The 20,277-nt window shown below is 36.2% G+C and overlaps 5 protein-coding genes and 1 pseudogene across 8 annotated transcripts; 4 read left to right on the top strand and 2 right to left on the bottom strand.

Annotated features, from left to right (window-relative positions):
• On the top strand, positions 1,399–3,172 carry LOC104744279 (transcription factor TCP13-like). Its single transcript, XM_010465306.1, has 2 exons — positions 1,399–1,567; positions 1,877–3,172. Exon 2 carries the CDS (start codon positions 1,898–1,900, stop codon positions 2,984–2,986), a length of 1,089 nt encoding a protein of 362 aa, XP_010463608.1. The 5' UTR covers positions 1,399–1,567; positions 1,877–1,897; the 3' UTR covers positions 2,987–3,172.
• On the top strand, positions 4,935–7,040 carry LOC104744283 (annotated as a pseudogene).
• Positions 6,365–10,592, bottom strand: LOC104744281 (protein LONGIFOLIA 2-like). 3 transcript variants are annotated; one of them, XM_010465308.2, is made up of 6 exons: positions 9,933–10,592; positions 9,750–9,802; positions 9,340–9,653; positions 7,613–8,933; positions 7,363–7,513; positions 6,365–7,236 (listed from the first exon to the last, which is right to left on the bottom strand). In XM_010465308.2, the coding sequence occupies exons 1-6, from the start codon at positions 10,087–10,089 to the stop codon at positions 6,521–6,523; spliced, it is 2,712 nt and encodes a 903-aa protein (XP_010463610.1). In that variant the 5' UTR covers positions 10,090–10,592; the 3' UTR covers positions 6,365–6,520. The 3 variants fall into 3 exon arrangements, with proteins under 3 accessions (XP_010463610.1, XP_010463611.1, XP_019092833.1); XM_010465309.2 differs by having other exon boundaries at positions 7,613–8,721; positions 9,143–9,653; positions 9,933–10,591; XM_019237288.1 differs by having other exon boundaries at positions 7,613–8,637; positions 9,047–9,653; positions 9,933–10,590.
• Positions 15,854–16,824, top strand: LOC104744284 (protein SPIRAL1-like 3). 2 transcript variants are annotated; one of them, XM_010465312.2, is made up of 3 exons: positions 15,854–16,058; positions 16,132–16,412; positions 16,518–16,824. In XM_010465312.2, exons 2-3 carry the CDS (start codon positions 16,143–16,145, stop codon positions 16,617–16,619), a joined length of 372 nt encoding a protein of 123 aa, XP_010463614.1. In that variant the 5' UTR covers positions 15,854–16,058; positions 16,132–16,142; the 3' UTR covers positions 16,620–16,824. The 2 variants fall into 2 exon arrangements, with proteins under 2 accessions (XP_010463614.1, XP_010463613.1); XM_010465311.2 differs by having other exon boundaries at positions 15,856–15,985.
• On the bottom strand, positions 16,955–17,611 carry LOC104744285 (60S ribosomal protein L39-2). The gene is made up of 3 exons (XM_010465314.2): positions 17,500–17,611; positions 17,306–17,409; positions 16,955–17,212 (listed from the first exon to the last, which is right to left on the bottom strand). Exons 1-3 carry the CDS (start codon positions 17,500–17,502, stop codon positions 17,164–17,166), a joined length of 156 nt encoding a protein of 51 aa, XP_010463616.1. The 5' UTR covers positions 17,503–17,611; the 3' UTR covers positions 16,955–17,163.
• On the top strand, positions 17,742–20,260 carry LOC104744286 (eukaryotic translation initiation factor 3 subunit M-like). The gene is made up of 10 exons (XM_010465315.2): positions 17,742–17,943; positions 18,216–18,345; positions 18,440–18,578; positions 18,660–18,872; positions 18,961–19,099; positions 19,217–19,367; positions 19,440–19,549; positions 19,630–19,727; positions 19,815–19,884; positions 19,962–20,260. Exons 1-10 carry the CDS (start codon positions 17,851–17,853, stop codon positions 20,070–20,072), a joined length of 1,254 nt encoding a protein of 417 aa, XP_010463617.1. The 5' UTR covers positions 17,742–17,850; the 3' UTR covers positions 20,073–20,260.

The raw sequence follows: 20,277 nt of genomic DNA on the forward strand, positions 1-20,277 counted from the left end.
GTCTTATAAGAATTAAGTCAATTGAAGAAAAAAAGCTCAATTAAACCCTAATTTTTTGGTTTCTCTTTCCATTTTGTAATTAGTTTTTAAAGGATTCAGAAACTCGAAAAGATATATGAGATTTCGAAATTCAAAACTAAATTGTTTAATTTTTTTTTTAATTCTAAATTCCCTTATATATGTTTTCTACTAACGGTTTTACATTTGATTCATCTTTTTGTATTAAATATATAGAGAGATCTTGACAATAGCATTATGAATATCATGCCTTGGAAAGATGCAAACGACGAAGTTTCGGGCGGGGCTGCGACAAGNGGTTTTCTTCTTAGCCGTATTATAGTTGCAAGTCATATCACAAATATATAGATGATAAAATATTCGAGTTTAATTTTTCTCGTCCGTATATAGATTTGAGATGATCCATAAATAATAAAGATGAAAATGAACTCGACTGATTTATTCAAACGCATTTAATTTATTTTTCAGTCGAGGATAGCGAAATCCGCCATGTGGCATTATGTCGTCCATTGCTTTTTCCAACATAAAAATACTTAAGTCGCAATACTTCTAAATTTTGGAGGCTTATGATATTGGTAGGGTTCTCATATTCACTTCCAAAAGCATCTTCCTCTTTCTAATTTTTTTTCTTTCTTTTCATTTTCATTTTTACTTTTTGAAAAAGAAAATTCGAATAACATACTTTCTTTTCTCTATTACTCAGCATCATTCTTCATCTTATTACTTAACATTGTAGAACAGCAAAACCCTAGATTTTTCTGTTAAAGCTCAAGGCCGTACAAACTTTGAAACTCAGGTAAGAAACAGTACATGCTTTATATATATATATATATATATATATATATATATATATTTTTTTTTTTTTTATCCTGTCTTATAAGAATTAAGTCAATTGAAGAAAAAAAGCTCAATTAAACCCTAATTTTTTGGTTTCTCTTTCCATTTTGTAATTAGTTTTTAAAGGATTCAGAAACTCGAAAAGATATATGAGATTTCGAAATTCAAAACTAAATTGTTTAATTTTTTTTTTAATTCTAAATTCCCTTATATATGTTTTCTACTAACGGTTTTACATTTGATTCATCTTTTTGTATTAAATATATAGAGAGATCTTGACAATAGCATTATGAATATCATGCCTTGGAAAGATGCAAACGACGAAGTTTCGGGCGGGGCTGCGACAAGACGTGAAGGAGACGTAGAAGAAGATCAAGAAGAAGACCAAGCCAGAGCCACCAGTGGCAAAACCGTAAATAAAAAGCCGCCAACCTCCTCTTCTTCTTCGTGGATGAAGTCGAAGGATCCGAGGATTGTTAGGGTTTCACGCGCCTTTGGAGGCAAAGACCGTCACAGCAAAGTGTCTANCTTTCTAATTTTTTTTCTTTCTTTTCATTTTCATTTTTACTTTTTGAAAAAGAAAATTCGAATAACATACTTTCTTTTCTCTATTACTCAGCATCATTCTTCATCTTATTACTTAACATTGTAGAACAGCAAAACCCTAGATTTTTCTGTTAAAGCTCAAGGCCGTACAAACTTTGAAACTCAGGTAAGAAACAGTACATGCTTTATATATATATATATATATATATATATATATATATATTTTTTTTTTTTTTATCCTGTCTTATAAGAATTAAGTCAATTGAAGAAAAAAAGCTCAATTAAACCCTAATTTTTTGGTTTCTCTTTCCATTTTGTAATTAGTTTTTAAAGGATTCAGAAACTCGAAAAGATATATGAGATTTCGAAATTCAAAACTAAATTGTTTAATTTTTTTTTTAATTCTAAATTCCCTTATATATGTTTTCTACTAACGGTTTTACATTTGATTCATCTTTTTGTATTAAATATATAGAGAGATCTTGACAATAGCATTATGAATATCATGCCTTGGAAAGATGCAAACGACGAAGTTTCGGGCGGGGCTGCGACAAGACGTGAAGGAGACGTAGAAGAAGATCAAGAAGAAGACCAAGCCAGAGCCACCAGTGGCAAAACCGTAAATAAAAAGCCGCCAACCTCCTCTTCTTCTTCGTGGATGAAGTCGAAGGATCCGAGGATTGTTAGGGTTTCACGCGCCTTTGGAGGCAAAGACCGTCACAGCAAAGTGTCTACGTTACGTGGGCTACGTGACAGACGCGTGAGATTATCAGTCCCCACGGCTATTCAGCTTTATGATCTTCAAGAACGACTCGGCGTTGACCAGCCTAGCAAAGCCGTGGACTGGTTGCTCGATGCAGCTAAAGAGGAGATCGACGAGCTCCCTCCGTTACCAATCTCGCCGGAGAATTTTAGCCTCTTCAACCATCATCAGTCGTTCTTGAATCTTGGTCAAAGGCCGGTTCATCAAGATCCGACCCAACTCGGGTTTAAAATCAATGGAGGATGTGTAGAAGAGACTAGTACTAGCAGCCGTGAAGTAAACAACAAAGAGAAGGGAGACAACGATGTCGTTTTCACAAACAATCATCATCATATTGGGTCTTACGGAACTTATCATCACAACATGGAACATCATCATCATCATCATCACCAACATCAACAATATTTGAGCTTCCAAGGAGATTATCATCAACATCAACTACATAGTCTTGTCCCATTTCCATCACAAATTTTGGTATGTCCAATGACGACATCAACAACGACAACAACTATACAATCTTTGTTTCCATCATCTTCGTCAGCTGGTTCAGGAACTATGGAGACAATAGATCCGAGGCAAATGGCAAGCCATTTTCAAATGCCGTTAATGGGTAACTCTTCATCTTCGTCATCCCAAAACATTTCGACTTTATATTCATTGCTACATGGTAGTAGTAGCAACAACAATGGTGGTAGAGACATTAATAATCGGATGCCTTATGTCCAATTTAGCCGAGATAATATTACTACAGCGGCTAGTATGTCGAAGCTTCAAGGGTCGGAGAGTAGTAGTACAAGTAGAGGAAGTGAACACCATATGTGAAATTAGGCTAGCTATATAAACAATTAATGTTTTGTTCGTGTTCAGAAGTAAGGGGGACACAAAACAAAAACAATAATTACTAGCTAATTTAATATTGTACTTTTTTCTGATATATTTTTTATATACAAATTGATACTATAATTGATTTAGTAAATTATTGCATGTGTGTTTAGCATGTGTTTGGAACTTTCTCTTCTAAAAATATTAATATCTTCCTCGTAGGATCTGAATACTCACTAACACTTGCATGAAATGTAGATACATTTAGGGCTCTTAGTATAAGTACAAATAATCAATAATGTATCACTCTTGAGAATGAGAAGCTAAAGAAACACAGATTCATCAATAGATAACGCAATAATATGAGATGGAATCTAATAGTCTATATTTGATATGTTAATTGAGCTATAAGGAGGGATCATGTGTTTCTATTTTGGATACACAGAACTAACTCAGCTCGTGACTGTAGGTAGATTAGATGATGAATGTGGTTGATATACAAGTGTCCATTTTTAACTATCTGATTAGAATAGTAAGTTGGACTTTAACTGAAGATGCAAGGACGCCATTCCCGTTTAAAACTCTAGATGACTAGATAGGCTAAATGCCCTCGTTGTTAACTCAAATTATGTATAGTCTAGTATCACATGCATGTTCACCAACGCAAGAGTTAGTCTTAAATGCAGATACACAAATATTTATAAGCTTTAATTATGTAAATATATAAAGTAGAAGGTAATTATAAAAGGTGGAACCAATGAGAGTGAAGGAGGAAGAGAAGAAGAAGTAAAAAAGGGTAATAGAGACAAAAGCTAGTAAATAATGTAAGCGTACGATCTTTGATTGATTTGAATAAAAAGGCTGCCGATCCAATGCTCTGTGGCTCTGACCTATATCATCATACTTTCTGCAAAAAGCTTCCCTGTCGAACTCTAGCTATATGTATTTGCCTATATGGTACATGATTTATTGATATATATATACTTTTTATACATATTGTTGTAATTACTCCTTGGTTAACCGAACCATACCTAGAAACCATCATGGTTTTACTTTGATTTTGATTTCCAATGAAAACATTTTGAGCTTTTTTCAGTCAGTATTATATTATTCGCATTATCTCCCTTGTAACTTAGCTTTGCTTTGCATATTACGTCATCGTTTGTAATTGAGCCAACCAGGAAGGCCCATTATTTATGTTTGATAACTAGAAAGCCCATGAAGCTCCTCTCTCGAATCCAAAAGCTATTTTCATATATGGATCTGGTTAATTAATTGTCGTTAGCCGCAATAATTGAATTCTCTCTTTAATAATTGCATCATCGCTGTAACCCCTTACTAAAAAAAAATAATTCGAATTTTAAACTCGCTTTAATAAAAGATTAATTTCCTTATTAAAGGGCTAATTTGATTCTTTAAAAACAAAATGTCTGGGTTCAGTTTGCTCCTTTAACTAAAAAAAATCTCAAAACTTTGCAAAAAAAAAAAACTGCCACTCTTTCTCTCTTCTTTGTTCTTCGCCTTCGCCTTCTCTATCTCTCTCTTTTCTGGATCGAAAGGGTTTAACTTTGGAGCTATCGCTAGCTTGGGTTGGTACCCACTTTCAATTTCGCTAGGGTTTTTACTTTCTTCTTCACCGCCGATAGGTAGCTGCCCAAGTGTGTCTGTTCTTCTTCCTCGGTAAAATTTACAATGGAGATATCCTTTTCTCCGGTAAGCACTCTACTTCTCCTTACTGTATTTGTTTACTCTCTCTCTCACTCTCAAGTTTGCTTTGTTGCTCTCTATTTGCGGTGAATTCAAACCCGATTTACGTTTTAGGGTTTCGCTGAAATCTGAGTTTTTCTTAGTGACTGGATCATAATTTAATAGTCAATTTCCTTTGATTGGGTTTTATGGGTTAGTTCAGAATTGATTCTGATGTTTTCTTCTCTCTTATTTAGGTGCACAAGGGAAGAACTTTGAGGGGAATGAATTGAGTTTTGTTTCTGTCATCTCTCAGAGGGATGCGTGTTGTGTTGTTTTTTCATTCAAGAAATGGTTATGTTGGGTGAAGTTGCAACAAAGTTTGAATATGAGCAATGGAGTTGAGGAAAGTGGAACTCAACAAAGTGGTAATAGAAAGCTTTCCCAAGGCAATGATTTCGCTTTCGCCGTTGCTAAAATGGCTGTCGCTCAGATTTCAGAGAGTGTTGAGGTTAACTCTTATCAGGATTCTCAGTCACGGGAAGGTTTAAGGTTTACTTCTTTTCAAGACTCTGCTCTTGATACACTAACCGATGTTGCTGTTCAGTATCTCCAGAGTATTGGCAAGACTGCTCATTTTTATGCCAACTTAGCTGGTAGAGTAGATGCTAATTCTCTCGACATTGTTCAAGCATTAGAGGATTTGGGATCTGGTTTGGGTTTTCCTGCTGTTTCAGATACTGATCATTGTCTTGCTGATTCCGGTGTTGTCAAGGATATTATTCGTTATACTAGAGAAGCTGACGAGTTGCCGTTTGTTTATTCTCTTCCACGTTTTCCGTTTAGTAAAGAGAAAAGACCTTCTCCTAGTTTCTCTGAAGTTGGAGAAGAGCCTCCAGATGAACACATTCCTGTTTGGCTTCCTGCGTTTCCCGATACCAATCGATCAGAAGAAGCTAATGAAGGCACAATCGAACAAGGAATCCCAAGTAAAGAAAATGGTTCGTCTTTACCGAGTGTGCAACATTCTTTTGATGGTGGTAGGTTAGAAATTCTTAAATCTCCAAAGGATGTTCGGGACACAGCAGAAGCAGAAGTGGAAGGTAACCTGTTTTTAACCGCGCCTCTTCGATTTGTGGAGAAGGATGTGTCACCTGTGTTTCCTCCTCTGGAGCTTTCAAATCAAGTTGTTGGAATCAATCACGATCCTGATAAGCATGTGAGAAACAACCATCACATCCCGGTTCTAGAGGTATCTGCTCCCTCGGAGGAAATCATCAACAAGAACGGGATAGCTGTTTCTGAGGATGGAGGGAAGAGAGATGGTGCAAGAACACAGCGTAATCTGGTACGTTTCAAGATTGGGACTACCAAAAGACCTACGTGCTTGGCAATAGATCGGATCTTCCAGGAAGATGGTGAAGACAATAGAAAGAAAAAGTCAGAAACCGAAGATAAGCGCGGAAGACTTGACTCGCAAATTGTCCACTCAGATGTAAAATAGGTATTATGTCATTTTAGAATTTGTAGACAAGATAGCTTTGCATCCTGAGTTTAGTGATTGTTGCAACTGGAATACGTTACTTCTTAGGGTAAGAGATTTTTACTAATTCAAAATGATGGAGAAATAGAAGGTTGTTTGGCCTTTAAAGTTCAGTTGCTGGTGACATGTTATTTTGATAGACCAATTAATATGCTCTTGGCACTTTTGGTATATGCATTATCCTTATACATTAATTAGACCTGTATATATATGCTGGTTACAACAACCAAGTAGGAAGAGGACCAGAGGTTCTTTCCTCTCTAAGATCCCTTCATTTACAATTCTAAGTGATAACCATAAACAAATTAGCAGAAGCAAACTTCATTAACTAAGTCTCTGAAAATCATTCTCTCAATATCTAACACAATCCCTGGAGTCTCTCCTTCAAACTCTTTCAAGTTCATGCCTTGAATTTGCTGGTCCTCCCATACGATGTCTTCCTCATCGTCCTCCAAGAGACACTTTGAGTTGTTTTGTTGTAACCTATCAATCTCTGAACACAGAGTCTGCAGAAGTTTTTCTTCTTTTGATATTTTCTCCATCTTTTTGAGTGGATATGATGTTAAACGTGGTTTGGTACTGCCTTCTGCAGTGAATCTCTGAGCTAGAATCTCGTTTACGGTATCAAAGACCAGTTTTCTCCTGATTTTCTCTGTCGCGTTTGTCTGCTCGTGTCTGAAACCTCTGCCTCTATATTTGCTGTCCGGTAGAGTCACATTGCTGGCCTTATTCTGTTCCAGGATAAAGAACAGACCAGGATTGATCGGGAGGCGCGCTTGGTGCAGCTGAAAGCTTACCATGCTGTATTCGAGATCTCTTAGAAGCCCTGATGCCAACAATATCTCCAAGATGTACTTGTTGTCGCCGCTTTTGAAGTCTGTACCGTCTTCAGGGAGGTATTCGAGAAGATCAGAACCTAGCTGTGTTGTGCCCTGATTACTCTCAGGAAATAGTATGGATCTGCAGAAGCTGGTAGGCTTGTTTATCCACTCAGATTCTTCAGAACGTGAAGGATCCTCCTCTGTGGCAAAAGAACCAAAAAACGGTGAGAACTTAACTTAATCCAAAACTTTGTGAATCCATGTAGTTAATTAGCATCGATGTACATGTAATTGCTACTGTATATGTTCTTTTTTCAGTGTCTTACCTTTAAAACTAAGGGATATCTTCCTCACAGGGGACGGTGAATCCTCGTCGTCGAAGGCTGCATCAAGAACTGAAACTGGGCTCGGTTGTTCAATTGTAACTTTCAGAGGTTTTAGGGACGGCCTGTCTTGTTTGATTCCAAAGTCCGAACTCTGCATTGGTAAACAGAAGATATTCAGTTAAATGAATACTAATGAATTAACTTGAGAAGTGAAGATTTGTGTGAGAGATAAAGAGATCTTATTATATACCCTTTGTCTTGGGGTGTGCTGCTCTTGGAAGTCACAATTTCTCTCCAACCTATGTCTGCTTGTAACCTCGGTGTCAACATTCGACCCCAAGCTTATGTTGCTGTCAGATCTTAGACTCCTCAAGTCACTGCTTGCATCACTTAAATGGTCATCAGGTTGCTGAAGAGTATTGCGAGGTTTTAATCCCTGTTTTCTTCTCGGGGAGGCTACCTCTGTCTGCTGCCTTCCTATTTGCTTTTTGCCTGACTCTGATTTTGGAGTTGTGGGTCGAGACTGCTTCTCGAACCCGAGCTTCTTTGGCTGTGCTCTTGGGCTGACACTGTTCTGTTGGCTCCTACCTGACTTGGTCATGGAACAAGAATCCGCAGCCAAAACTTGCCTCGACCGTAATGTTTTTGGGCTATTGCTCTTCGTGGAATCATGTTGGCCCTTGTAAAGGCCTGGCCTTGGGGTTAAATCCATCGCGTTCTGCTTCCCCGAGGTGACTTTTCGGGTTTGTTTAGAGTTTCCAACCTTGACATTTGGTAAACTGACATTCTGTGATAGCGAAGAGGGGGAAGCTGGAGCCGCCGACTTCATAAGAACGATCGAAGATTTGAAGTTCCTGGCTGGACTTGTTGCAGCTGGAACTGGCTGGTTGGTTCTCTGCATAGGAGTGGTTGTACTCAGTGTACTGTTTTCATCTCTGCTTTCATCTATTAACTGCTGCGTTTTCTCCATAGCCTCAAGTATTTGCTTAAGAGCTCTGAGATCTTTTCCAGACTTTTTAAACTCCAACTGTGTAAGCCGCTTCTGAATTTCGCCATAAACCGTCAGTGCAGTGTCGCCTGCTTTCATTTGCTTCCATGGAGCTGGTTCCATTGGAAACTTGGAAGCAGCAGAAGCAGGTATCTTCTTCATGGAATCAACGCTTCTAGATCTCTGTAGAGCTGTTGGTTCCATTCTAGACATTGGCCTTGGAGAATCACAAAACCGGTTTTCTCTTCTCTGTTCCGTATCAGAATTGTCCGCCATGACTTCAAGACCCATCAATTTGGCAACAACACTCGAGTTCGATCTCCTGTGACTTATTGTTTCGTGTTCCTCTGGACAACTTGATCTCGGGCTATCTGCTCTCGGACTCCTAAAGGAATTTGATCTGCTATCCAATGACAACCTCGGTGTCTCTTTGAACTTCGAGCCCGTCTTGTATCCGTTGTTTCTCATCTCCCTCTCATCATAAGAAAGGCGATGACTTTCCTTAAACCTCACAGCCATTCCTCTTCCTTCATTCCACTCATTAGAACTCCGACATGGTGAACGCAATGACGAGAGCAACAAGCTAGCTCGAGCTGAATTGGGCTGCTGCTGCTGAGTGAAGGCTGCTTCTTCACCCCTGGTTCTTATTTCTCTATTAATAGAGCCTTTCACAAGCTCCTTTAGATCATATGGNACCCATCAATTTGGCAACAACACTAGAGTTCGATCTCCTGTGACTTATTGTTTCGGGTTCCTCTGGACAACTTGATCTCGGGGAATCTGCTCTCGGACTCCTAAAGGAATTTGATCTACTATCCAATGACAACCTCGGTGTCTCTTTGAACTTCGAGCCCGTCTTGTATCCGTTGTTTCTCATCTCCCTCTCATCATAAGAAAGGCGATGACTTTCCTTAAACCTCACAGCCATTCCTCTTCCTTCATTCCACTCATTAGAACTCCGACATGGTGAACGCAATGACGAGAGCAACAAGCTAGTTCGAGCTGAATTGGGCTGCTGCTGATGAGTGAAGGCTGCTTCTTCACCTCTGGTTCTTATTTCTCTATTAATAGAGCCTTTCACAAGCTCCTTTAGATCATATGGCATCATCAAGCCACCATTGGGCTGCTCTCTGATCAGATTCTCACCAGGCGGGTCAAATTGAGAAGCTGTGGTACTGACTTCTGCAGACGAGAAGCTTGAGGAGCGAGGAGAAGAGGAAAACGAAGGCCTTGAAGAGGATTCAGAAGAGGCTCTATGCTTCTCCTTTGCTGCAGACTTCTTCTTCTTGGTACTACTCCTCTCCTGCAATTCCCAAAAAAGTCCCTGTTTCTTTCAGCTTCTGTTTCCTGAATTCTCATTCTTTAACGATGAGTACTTTAACTGACTTTAGATTCTTACCGTTTCTTTATCACTTTCCATGTTAGTTTCACCGACGACATCTTTTCTTTCTCCTGCAAAAAGATCCCCATGTTCTTAGCTATAAGCCTGTTTTTGGTTCTAGTATAACTACTACTCTGTTTCCATGTGGTCCTAAACACAGAACTGAGATTTAGTAAGAGAGAGAGAGAGAGTTCAAGTTACCTGGAGGCAAAGATTTCTCTACATGGCCAGAGACATCGACTGGTCTCGCCGGACAATGTTGCCGGTAAAACACTTGAAAGATCCCATTCATGCATCCAAACTGTTTATTAAGATTTGGATTCTCATCTGACAAGTTATAGAGAAGTTTTGCAGACATATCTTCTTCTGCTCCTTAGCACTTATCTCAAAAGGGATAATCTAAACAGACTTTCACAAATTCAAGTTTCTCTTCATATGTAGTCTCTGCTTTTGCAATTACCAGTTTCTTGGTCTTTTTTTACTCTGTTCTGGGTTAAAGATGTTTTTTTTCTTGTGTTTCAAAAGAAGAAGAAGAAAGGAAGAAATGGACAAGAAGAAGCCAACATTAAGGACAAATGATAGCTTCTTGTAAAGTAATGACCAGACAACGGATTAGGTTCCTCTGCGTTTTGCTTGGAGGCTACCTTGAAGAAGAAAGAAGAGAAGGGCAACACCAAAAAAAAAAGAAAAAAAAAAAAGATTTTGTTTTTGGTCTTTGAGAAAGAGGTTTCTATCTTTAAAGGCAAAGATACAACTGTCAAAGGTGGCTTTGAACATTCATATATAATGTAATGCATGTACATGTGTTAACATGTTAGAATCATACATGTAAGAGGTTTTTTTTGTTTTTATTTATTTAGTATATCTTATAATTCTTTAATTATGTCAGAGCTCTGAAAAATTCTGCTCGCCAAATAATGAGGAATCTGGTTCACCTCCTAAGATGATAGTTATGCACATGACAGCACAAGGCAACTTTATTTTTAACAAAAAAAAAAAAAAATGCTTTTTTGAAATTGGGAAAACTAATTGGTTATATTTTGGTTCTATTATAAGAAATGTTAGCCATGTCTATCTATTTCTATTTATTTCAGTGTGTTGGTACAAATAAGAAATTGATAGGTCTTATGATATTTTTAATTTTACAATTTTCTCCAAAAATTATTTTGGCTTTTTCTCTTTAGAAAGGAAACTGAAGTTTTATCTTCTTCTTTTAAAAAAAAAAAAAAATACAAAATGAATGAAGATTTTATCTAAGACAATGAGTGAGATAATTTAGCTAAAATTTCCTTACACATCCATGTGGACAAAATAATGTGGGTGGGTCTTTATAAGTCTTGGTGCCCCTTTTACATGTGCATGTGGACTTTGTCAGGAACACACAGCATTTTTTTTATGAGAAGGAGAAGAAATAAATTATATATATTTATCTAAAAGGATAAGAGAAAATAAATAAATTTGTATTCTAATGCAATGGAAATGGTAACACAAAATCAAAATAAATTATTAGGGGGGAGGGGAAAGTGGATTGGTGAACTGGAAGAAAGCTTGCATGGTCTGAGATTGGTGGGTCTTCCAAACTGAGATTTTATTTCTTTTATATTTTTTTTTGTCGACCAACGACGATATATATATGTAATGTAATCCCTACTTATTTTTGTTGATTCTTCAGACTTCAATAGTAGTAATGTACCATATGCAAGTTAAACGCAGAATATGGATATTTGTTTCTGCATAAACTAAGGACCACATTTTGTGAATATGCGAACACTAAATATGGTTTTTGTCATGAATTAAAGCTTTATTAAATAGTGGCTATTAAATAACCATACTACTATTCAATTTTTTTGGATAATGTGTCGTGTATTAATGAATGTGTGTGTGTAACTGTGTACATATATTTGGGATATCTCTACGTCCACTAGGTGAAGAGGAACTATAGTATACGATATTGATCGACTCAGCTTATTCATTAGTCATTTACATTCAGTACTTTGGTATTTACATGAATTTTGTATGGTAAACTGTATCCGATCTGAGGAGTAATAAATAGGTCTTTAACAACAACAGAAAAGAGATGATAAAGAGGCCATATTTATTTGTTTGATTCTTTAGATTAAACACCACCAATAAATATGATGAAAGGAACCTATTTCCTATAATTAGATGGCTGCTAAGATATTGTATTGTGCAAGGAAAACAAGTAGCCTCTTAACTACTTTTACTCATACATCTCTTTCCTGTTGTTAAGAGTATGTGTCAAATCAATACAATTAATTTATAGCCAGGCATAGTACTTAGTCTAGCCTGTTAAAACTGCGATTCTCAAATTGAATAGTAAGGTGAAGATATTTTTTTTAGTGAATGATGATGTTTCAAAATTTTGTGGACAAGCCACCACAAAGTATATCAAAAATATTAAAGAAACTATTATTAATTAGATCGATCGGAAAGTTGATTACTTTCTGATTATTAAAAAATATTAATTAGTCGGTTGCTTAATGTATATTATAAATTAGCTTAAGATGATGTAATAACTTTTTGCATGTGATTTTTTTAGAAACTAAGGAATCTAGAGCATATAAAATGAGGAAGGAAATTATTATATAGTATATAATAAAGTCGTCGTCGTTTAGTTCATTTGTCTTGGTTGATTTGAGGGTTTTATGTCCTTAGATGTACTAATCACAAAAAGCTTGTGGGCATATCACGTGCTTTGTTCCACAATGTGCTGTGAACCAGGTGGGGTTTGTGAGGACTTCTTCTTATCTATTTATTTGTTTCTTTTCTATTTAAAATAATAATGTTTGCTAATATAAAAACAAAATTAATTTGATTTGACCTTGGAAGTACCAAGGAATATACTATTACACATGGTGGGTATTACTATTAGCTAGGTTTGGTTTCAAATATTGTACCATAATCAGTTTATTAAACGCGTTACCTTTCTTTATGATGATTTGATGGTTTGAATTCTTTGGTAATTTTTCAATTCATGCGAGTTCTGTATATATTTTTGTCCTTTACAACATTTTGGGATACTTTTTGTTTTGTTTATGATTAATGACAAGATTATATAAGATAAGCGCAGTTACATTTAAGTTTACTTTTACTGACTTACTGGTATTATATGGTAGATTTCATGCAGTGTCTTAATTGGTTGATTCTATTTTTATTATTTTTGGTTAAAAATTAGACATATATCATGCGGAAACACAGAAAACGTTACGATTGTTAGTTTGTTACAATTACAATGCGATGAAGAGAAATCACGTATTTGTTGTTTTTTTAATAACAATTTTGTTTATCATTACTAAAGAACCTTTCATTGTTATTACGTTTTAGAAACGAGAGAATGTGTGGATACAAATTTAGGGAGCACCAGTTTTGGAATTTTTTGTTTTTGTTTTCCAAGTTGATACATATCTACATCAATCACAAAATATACATGTATTTGCTAAGATCCATGCAAAATAGACAGTGCGATAATTAAAATGTTAAACTGCGAAATGAAAATTAGTACAATAAATTAGGTAACTAAACTAACTTAATTATCTGATATTTCGAAAGACTTATATACACGGCACACAACCTTTAGAATAAACTGTTTGATCAGTTATATATATACTCTTTTTTTTTCCTTAGGATGAAAGTAATCGAAGAAAAATAAGAATCAAGATTAAGAGAAAATATGGAAAATAATAGACAAGTGAAAAAGAACAGACAAAGGGAACAAAATCACATGAAGCATTTGGGTAAGTGGCTTGAGTGTTAGAGTTGATAGGGAACCAACTAAGCAAAACGCATTTTAAATGATTATAATAGTTAACTTAAAACCAATCCTAAAAGTTAAGTGTGTATTCTTTTACGTTAAGTTTCTGTTCAATTTATCTATTGTTCAATTATTGGCACATGATCCCACTTATCACCCACCCATCCAACATTTGTTTAATTTCACCATTAATTTATGTGGGGCTTCTCTCCTTTGATTTTGACTACCAACATTACATACACATCTTTGCATAGTTATATGTATCATTTGAAAGAAATTATAATAATTACATGCATTAACAATTTAATAATTATGTTCCTATACGCATACATACGTATCAGTATATAAATATTACTATTGATTAAAAATATTATTGTTATTATTTTAGGGTTAATTTATGCGTTGTTTGATGGATGTAAGAGTGTGATCATATGCCTTTCCTAAAACTAATGGTTTTACTTTGCGTTAATTTTTTTTTTTCAGGATATAGTTATTTTATCATCAAATATGATCCCTAATAAGTTAAAGAAAAAAATTTGAAAGAAAACTAAATGATCACAATTCAACGTGAATTTATTAGTGGATTTCTCTGGCTAAGTTCATATATGCCCACATATTTGACTAGATTTGTAGTCATCTGACTAATATATAGTCACCAATTTATGAAATACTATAGTACTAATTTACTTAAGTGCTTTCAGAAAAATAGCTAATCACTACAAGCTTAAGTTTATTATCATTATTCGTCCCAAAAACAATGAAAATTATTGGTAGTACTATATCTATATACTCAACAGATTTAGATAGTTAACGAGGAGCTAAGTCAAGATTCCTTTCTTCATCATGATTACAAATTAACTATAACAACTATAATTTAGTGCCACATACGACGGATCTAAGATTAGGGAAGACCCAAAATTTAAAGAGAAGTCTAATATAACAATCGCTATTTTTGAGGTCATCGCTCATCGGTCTTTAATCGACGTTGGCCTTAATTAACATCCACACGTAAAAGTGATAAGTTTTACGAAGAGATTGACTCATATTTTCTATATACTATTTGGTTCCAGTATACGTACTATTCTCACATATAATATAGGTCCATTGATTCCAGAGATCTTTAGTATCATTTTGCAGAAGGAAAAAATCTGATAATCCTGGAGTTGTGCCAGTCGTCAGATGGGCCTTAACTCTCTAAACCCATAAGGTAATTAAAGCTTTCAAGTGCATGTACCTTGGAGTTTGTTAAAATGTGCTTCTCTCGAAATGTCCTTAAAATAATACTTCTGTTCTACACATGCGGAAAAAGAAACGTAACCATAAAGACGATCGAAGTATGGAAACCATGTAATAGTATCGTATGCTTTCTCTGCCAATAACAAATTATGATCTAACTTTTTTCCTTTTCTTATTTTTTTTTTTATTATCCTTGTTCAATGTGTAGTGAACGAAACATAAGTTTTAAAAATATATATTTTAACATTGGTTTTTCTTTTCTTTGGCAAGGAAACTATATATTCTGCTAACAAAGCATGTTTGTAAACCAAAGTTTCATTCCTTAATTCACATTCACATAATCACATATATATAGTATATAGGAATCAAACTTTTAAGGTCGACCAAAAGAGATAAGTCTTGTACTTTGAAAAAGGAGATAATGGGCGCAAAATGAAAAAGCAAAAGAGAGAGAGATTCAAAGGGAGAGTGAGAATTTTCTTTTTTTAATTTCATTGGCATCTTTCAACATCAATTAAAATCTTCAAGTCAACTAGGAAATCTCCTCCGTAGGATAATGATGATGATGATCGGACATATGGTGATGATAATGATGATGATGATATTGATCCTCAAACTCAAAGTCATGGGTTCACACATTGTGGTTAGTTTCTCGTGTCAGAAATTTTCAAAAGAAAATGCATCTCATTATTCTCGCCTACTTTTTCCTTTTTCTTTTATATATATATATATATAAAGAGTGTGATTGGTAACCAAAAACAAAGTTGTATAAGTGTACAACTTAGCACTTTATTATAAAATTTATTCTCAGTTTTTTTGTACCGCTTTCATGTACAATTCTTTCTTACAGCTTTGCACTATTTCGTAAAAGCTTATAGCTTTTTTGTACAACTTCGGATATATTATCAATCAGACCCAAATAAATTTGTTACTTCATGCATGTTATTTATAGTTTGTGTGTGATTTTAATGATTTTCTACAAAGAAACAATAAAATTCCTATATCCTATGAAAAACTTTTGTTCTATGTCTATGGTATTACGTAAGCCCAAAAAAGGCCCGTATAAGCCCATTTTGGAATACTTTTTTGTTGTTGTTGTTGTGGTGTCATTTCCTCTCAGAGTGGCTCAGTGCATATCCATTTCCAACTGTTTCTCTTCCTTGATTTGCGGCCAATCGTTGAAGAAAGAAGAAGTAGAGAGCAGAAGATACTACTCTACCAGACTACAGACTACAGAGACAGAGAGGTAAAAAAAAATCAATCCTTTCCTTTAGATCTCTCTCCCTCTTATTACAACGTGTGTCTTTAATGATTCAACGGTAATCTCTTTTTTTGGATCTTTCTCATCTTTAATGTACTGATCTGATTAATAAACAAAACTTAACAATTCAGATCTTGACAAGATGGGTAAAGCAAGAGGAGTGAACAATGGTGTTAATGAAAGTTCTCTCGGCTATCTCTTTGGTTCCGGTCAGCCTTCTTCCACTGCTGCAGCCGCAATGGGGACTACTACGACTACAACCACCACAACTACTACGGATGGAACCGGAGGGAGACCGATTACCACCACGACTACTACAGTGACTGACAACAAGAAGACATCTGCTGGTGTTAGAGGAAGCCCTAATAACTACTTCAGATCAGAAGGCCAAAACTGTGGCAACTTTCTCACTGTAAGTCTGAAATTTTTCACGTTTTGAGATTCAAGAAGAAGAGTTTGATTCTGAATTAGAGAGAAAACTGACAAAACCCAAAAAAAAATGTGTTGATGAGAACAGGAAAGGCCATCTACTAAGGTTCATGCAGCTCCTGGTGGAGGATCTTCTCTTGGTTATCTGTTTGGAGGATCAAGTCCTGCTGCTGGATCTGGAAACAAATAATCAAGTTTACTTTTTGTGTTTCCGATAACTTGGATTTGTGTAAATCAGTAAAAGTGTGACTTTATCCCTCTGTGAACCCTCTGTGTGTGATTCAATTGTGATGTTTGCCTTTGAGATCTAATTCTTTGTGTTGTTACAAAAACAATTTCAGACTATGTTTTCTCAAAGTTCCCAAGGAAATAAAACTTAAGTCCTGATCCACCTAGAGATCGAAATCAAAATTAAACTAACAATGCCCACAAGTAACAGCATCGAATTAGCTATGTTCAACAAAGCTGTAATCAAATTGTAGGACAAGCAAACACAGATTGAATATGATGATTACTAGCATAAGATTAGAGAAACAGAAACAAGATTCATATTCATATTGTAAGAGAAAGGATTCAACTATCATAATTCATATTCAAGCATTATGCAAGTCTTAAGATTTAACATAGCAAAGCCAACAAAAACTAAAACTTTATAGGGGGTCAAAGACCCAAGAGAAGGCAATTAGGAAACTCGGACGAATCTGAGACATGGCTGTGGACCTCGAGAGCGCGCTCTAGAACCCAAGCTTGGTACGGCGCCAGTGTCTACGCTTAGCGTTGTACCTGTGTGAAGTTGAAACAATGGAACTCACTTAGCATCAAATTCTGTAACTTTAACAAGGATCACAAGAAAAAAGACTTAGAAAATGTATAAACCTGATCCTGTTGTCAGTACGGAGACGGATCCAATTAGGGATTGGCCTGTTCTGTCTCATCTTCTTCCCCAGCTTCTTCTTGATCATGAACGACTTGTGCGACGGCTAAGATCATCAGGAATCGTGAAATCGATCAGGCAAAGAAAAGGTAAAGAGAGAGGAAGAAGAATAGAGACGTAGAGAGAGAAAACGTACCATCTTGACTTCAACGGTGGCGATCCGGCGGAACACGGCGGCGTTTAAACCCTAATCTTCTCAAATGCTAGCAGACGAAGAGATTGTTTTTTATAAGGGTTGTGAACTAGAGTTCAATCATCACCGTTGGATTTTATTATAATTAATTAGCCGTCCGATTCTTAAACCGTTAACATTGTGAATCAGATTCGGTTCCGGTTAGCTTAACCGAAGAAGATAAAAAAAAATATAGATTAGGGTTTTCATTTTCTTCTCTCTCTGCTGCTCGGCTTGCTGAAACAAGTTCTGATTTCTGAGGATTTTGTTCTTCAGCGCCGCCGAGAAGAGAAGATTCGAAACCGGAGCGAAGCTATGACGACGATTGTTCCCACTTCCGAAGAAGATCCCTTTCTCGCTGTTGTCCGATTCACTTCCCAGCTCGCCTGGGCCGATGCTGGTCCCGAGGTACCACTTCTACCACACCTTTGTTTGTGAATTTTATCGGCGGCGATGAGAAATAGAGAACTTTGATTTGGTGTATGTTGTTTCGTTAGATGCATCTGATTGGTGTATGTATGGGTTTGTGTTTAATAGACTCAATTCCATACTCCTTTTGTTAGATGTCTTTGGACTAGTACATTGCTCATGATTTGGTTGCGTACCATCTAAGATTAGTCTGATTACGTTACTTAACTAGTTCTGGTTTGATATTTTGGAACTTGTCTTCTTCATTTTAGGCTGCAGAGCCAGAAATTAACAGGCTATGTAAGGAGGCTGAGGAGTCGATAGGAGCAGGGAAGTCGCTTGAATTAGCTACGTTAATGGTCACTTCTGCTGAATTGGTATCTTCCAAGATATCTGAGAAAGGTTTGTGTTCCTATTTTCTTTTTACTAAAACACTGTATCCTTCTTTTTGTATGTTCCTTATTCATTTATGAGTTGTTTGCCTCTCTTGATTCAGATCTTGAGTGTACCTACACCATAATTTGCAGTCTTGTTAAGAATGTGAAAAGCCCTGAGGAACTCCTCGAAATGGTGAAAGTTATATCTTCCAAGGTTGCTCAACAACCGAGTGACAAAGCTTCACTGCGTTTGAAGATGTATGATTCTTTTCAGCTTATATTATAATGCTTTGTTTATTTATCACATACTTCTCATTTTCTTTTCCTGTCTTTGTGTAGACTCTTCAATCTCTACAACCTTCTGGACCACCCGTACGCTCGTTTTCAAGTGTACATGAAAGCTCTAACACTGGCTGTTGATGGCAAGGTTACTGAGTACATTGTTTCTTCTTTTAAGAAGATTGATAACTTCTTGAAAGAGTGGAATATTGACATTAAAGATCAGAGGGAACTCTTTCTTGCCATTGCTAATGTGTTGAAAGAAAACAAAAGGTACTGCAAAATAATCAGTCATTCTCTTTCTTGTGTTTCCGTAAGGTATAACTATAGCCTCATGGGTTTTTCTCTGTCAATACTCCAGCTTGGTGAAAGAATCCCTTACGTTCTTGACTAAGTATCTAGCGACTTTCTCCAATGAGGATGCTCAGGGCCTAGATGAAGCTAAGGAGGAGGCTGTGCGTGCAGTTATCGAATTTGTCAAGGCTTCTAGTATTTTCCAGGTATCATAATTTATAAAAGTATTAATGTGACTTGGATGTGTGAGATTCATCTTTCTTGTTCTGACACTACTTTTATATGTTTTACTGGATTTTCATTGATGATTTTAAAAACTGCAGTGTGATTTATTGGACTTGCCAGCCGTAGCGCAGTTGGAAAAGGATGCTAAATATGCACCGGTTTACCAGCTTCTGAAGATCTTTCTTACTCAGAGACTAAATGCCTACACAGAATTCCAAAATGCAAATTCGGATTTTCTGCAAAGCCATGGTATTTAACACATTATTTCATTTCCTGCTTTTCTTGAGCATGATCTCCTGATGCATCCTTTGGTGTTTATAGGACTTGTCGATGAAGATTGTCTTACGAAGATGAGATTGTTGTCACTAGTCGACTTGGCTTCTGATGAATCTGGCAAAATACCTTACGCTTCAATTAAAGACACGCTAGAGGTAAAAGAAAACTCCTATGCTGGCACAAGACTTGAAATATTGCGACTCTTTTGGTTGCTTACTGTTCTATGTGTTTTCAGGTAAACGAAGAGGAGGTCGAGTTATGGATTGTGAGGGCAATAACTGCGAAATTGATTGATTGTAAGATGGATCAGATGAACCAAGTTGTAATTGTCAGGCAAGTCACACATCTATACAAACTCTGTACTAATTATACATGTCTACGTAACATTTATAACTTAATGGTTTGATTCATATCTTTCAGCCGCTGTTCCGAACGTGAATTTGGGACAAAGCAATGGCAATCTCTTCGAACAAAGCTTGCGACTTGGAGGGTAAAGACACATACTTTTGCTTCATTTGACTACAAAATCATCTCATGAATCTGATTCTTCTGTGGGGTTTTTTGTAGGACAACATTTCAAACATCATAACTACAATCGAATCGAACAAGGTAACCGAGGAAGGTTCTCAGGCATCATCATCATCTGCTGTAGCAATTCAAGGGTTGACTGTTCGTTGAAAAAAGCTATCAAGAGAAACCGTTTGCATCCCCAGAAAAAAGCTCAATTCTAGAACGAATCTTTTGTTTTCTTAAAGCTTTCTCTCTCTGTGTATTTTGCTTGCAGAGTTTTGTGGTCTTTGAATCTTTTTTGTCCTTAAAACAATGCGGAGACTTTTGCTATACAATATTTTTGGCTTAATAATGTTCTTATTTCGATGCCACA

The sequence above is a fragment of the Camelina sativa genome, chromosome 15 (genome assembly GCF_000633955.1).
Source record: "Camelina sativa cultivar DH55 chromosome 15, Cs, whole genome shotgun sequence".
Lineage (NCBI taxonomy): Eukaryota > Viridiplantae > Streptophyta > Magnoliopsida > Brassicales > Brassicaceae > Camelina > Camelina sativa.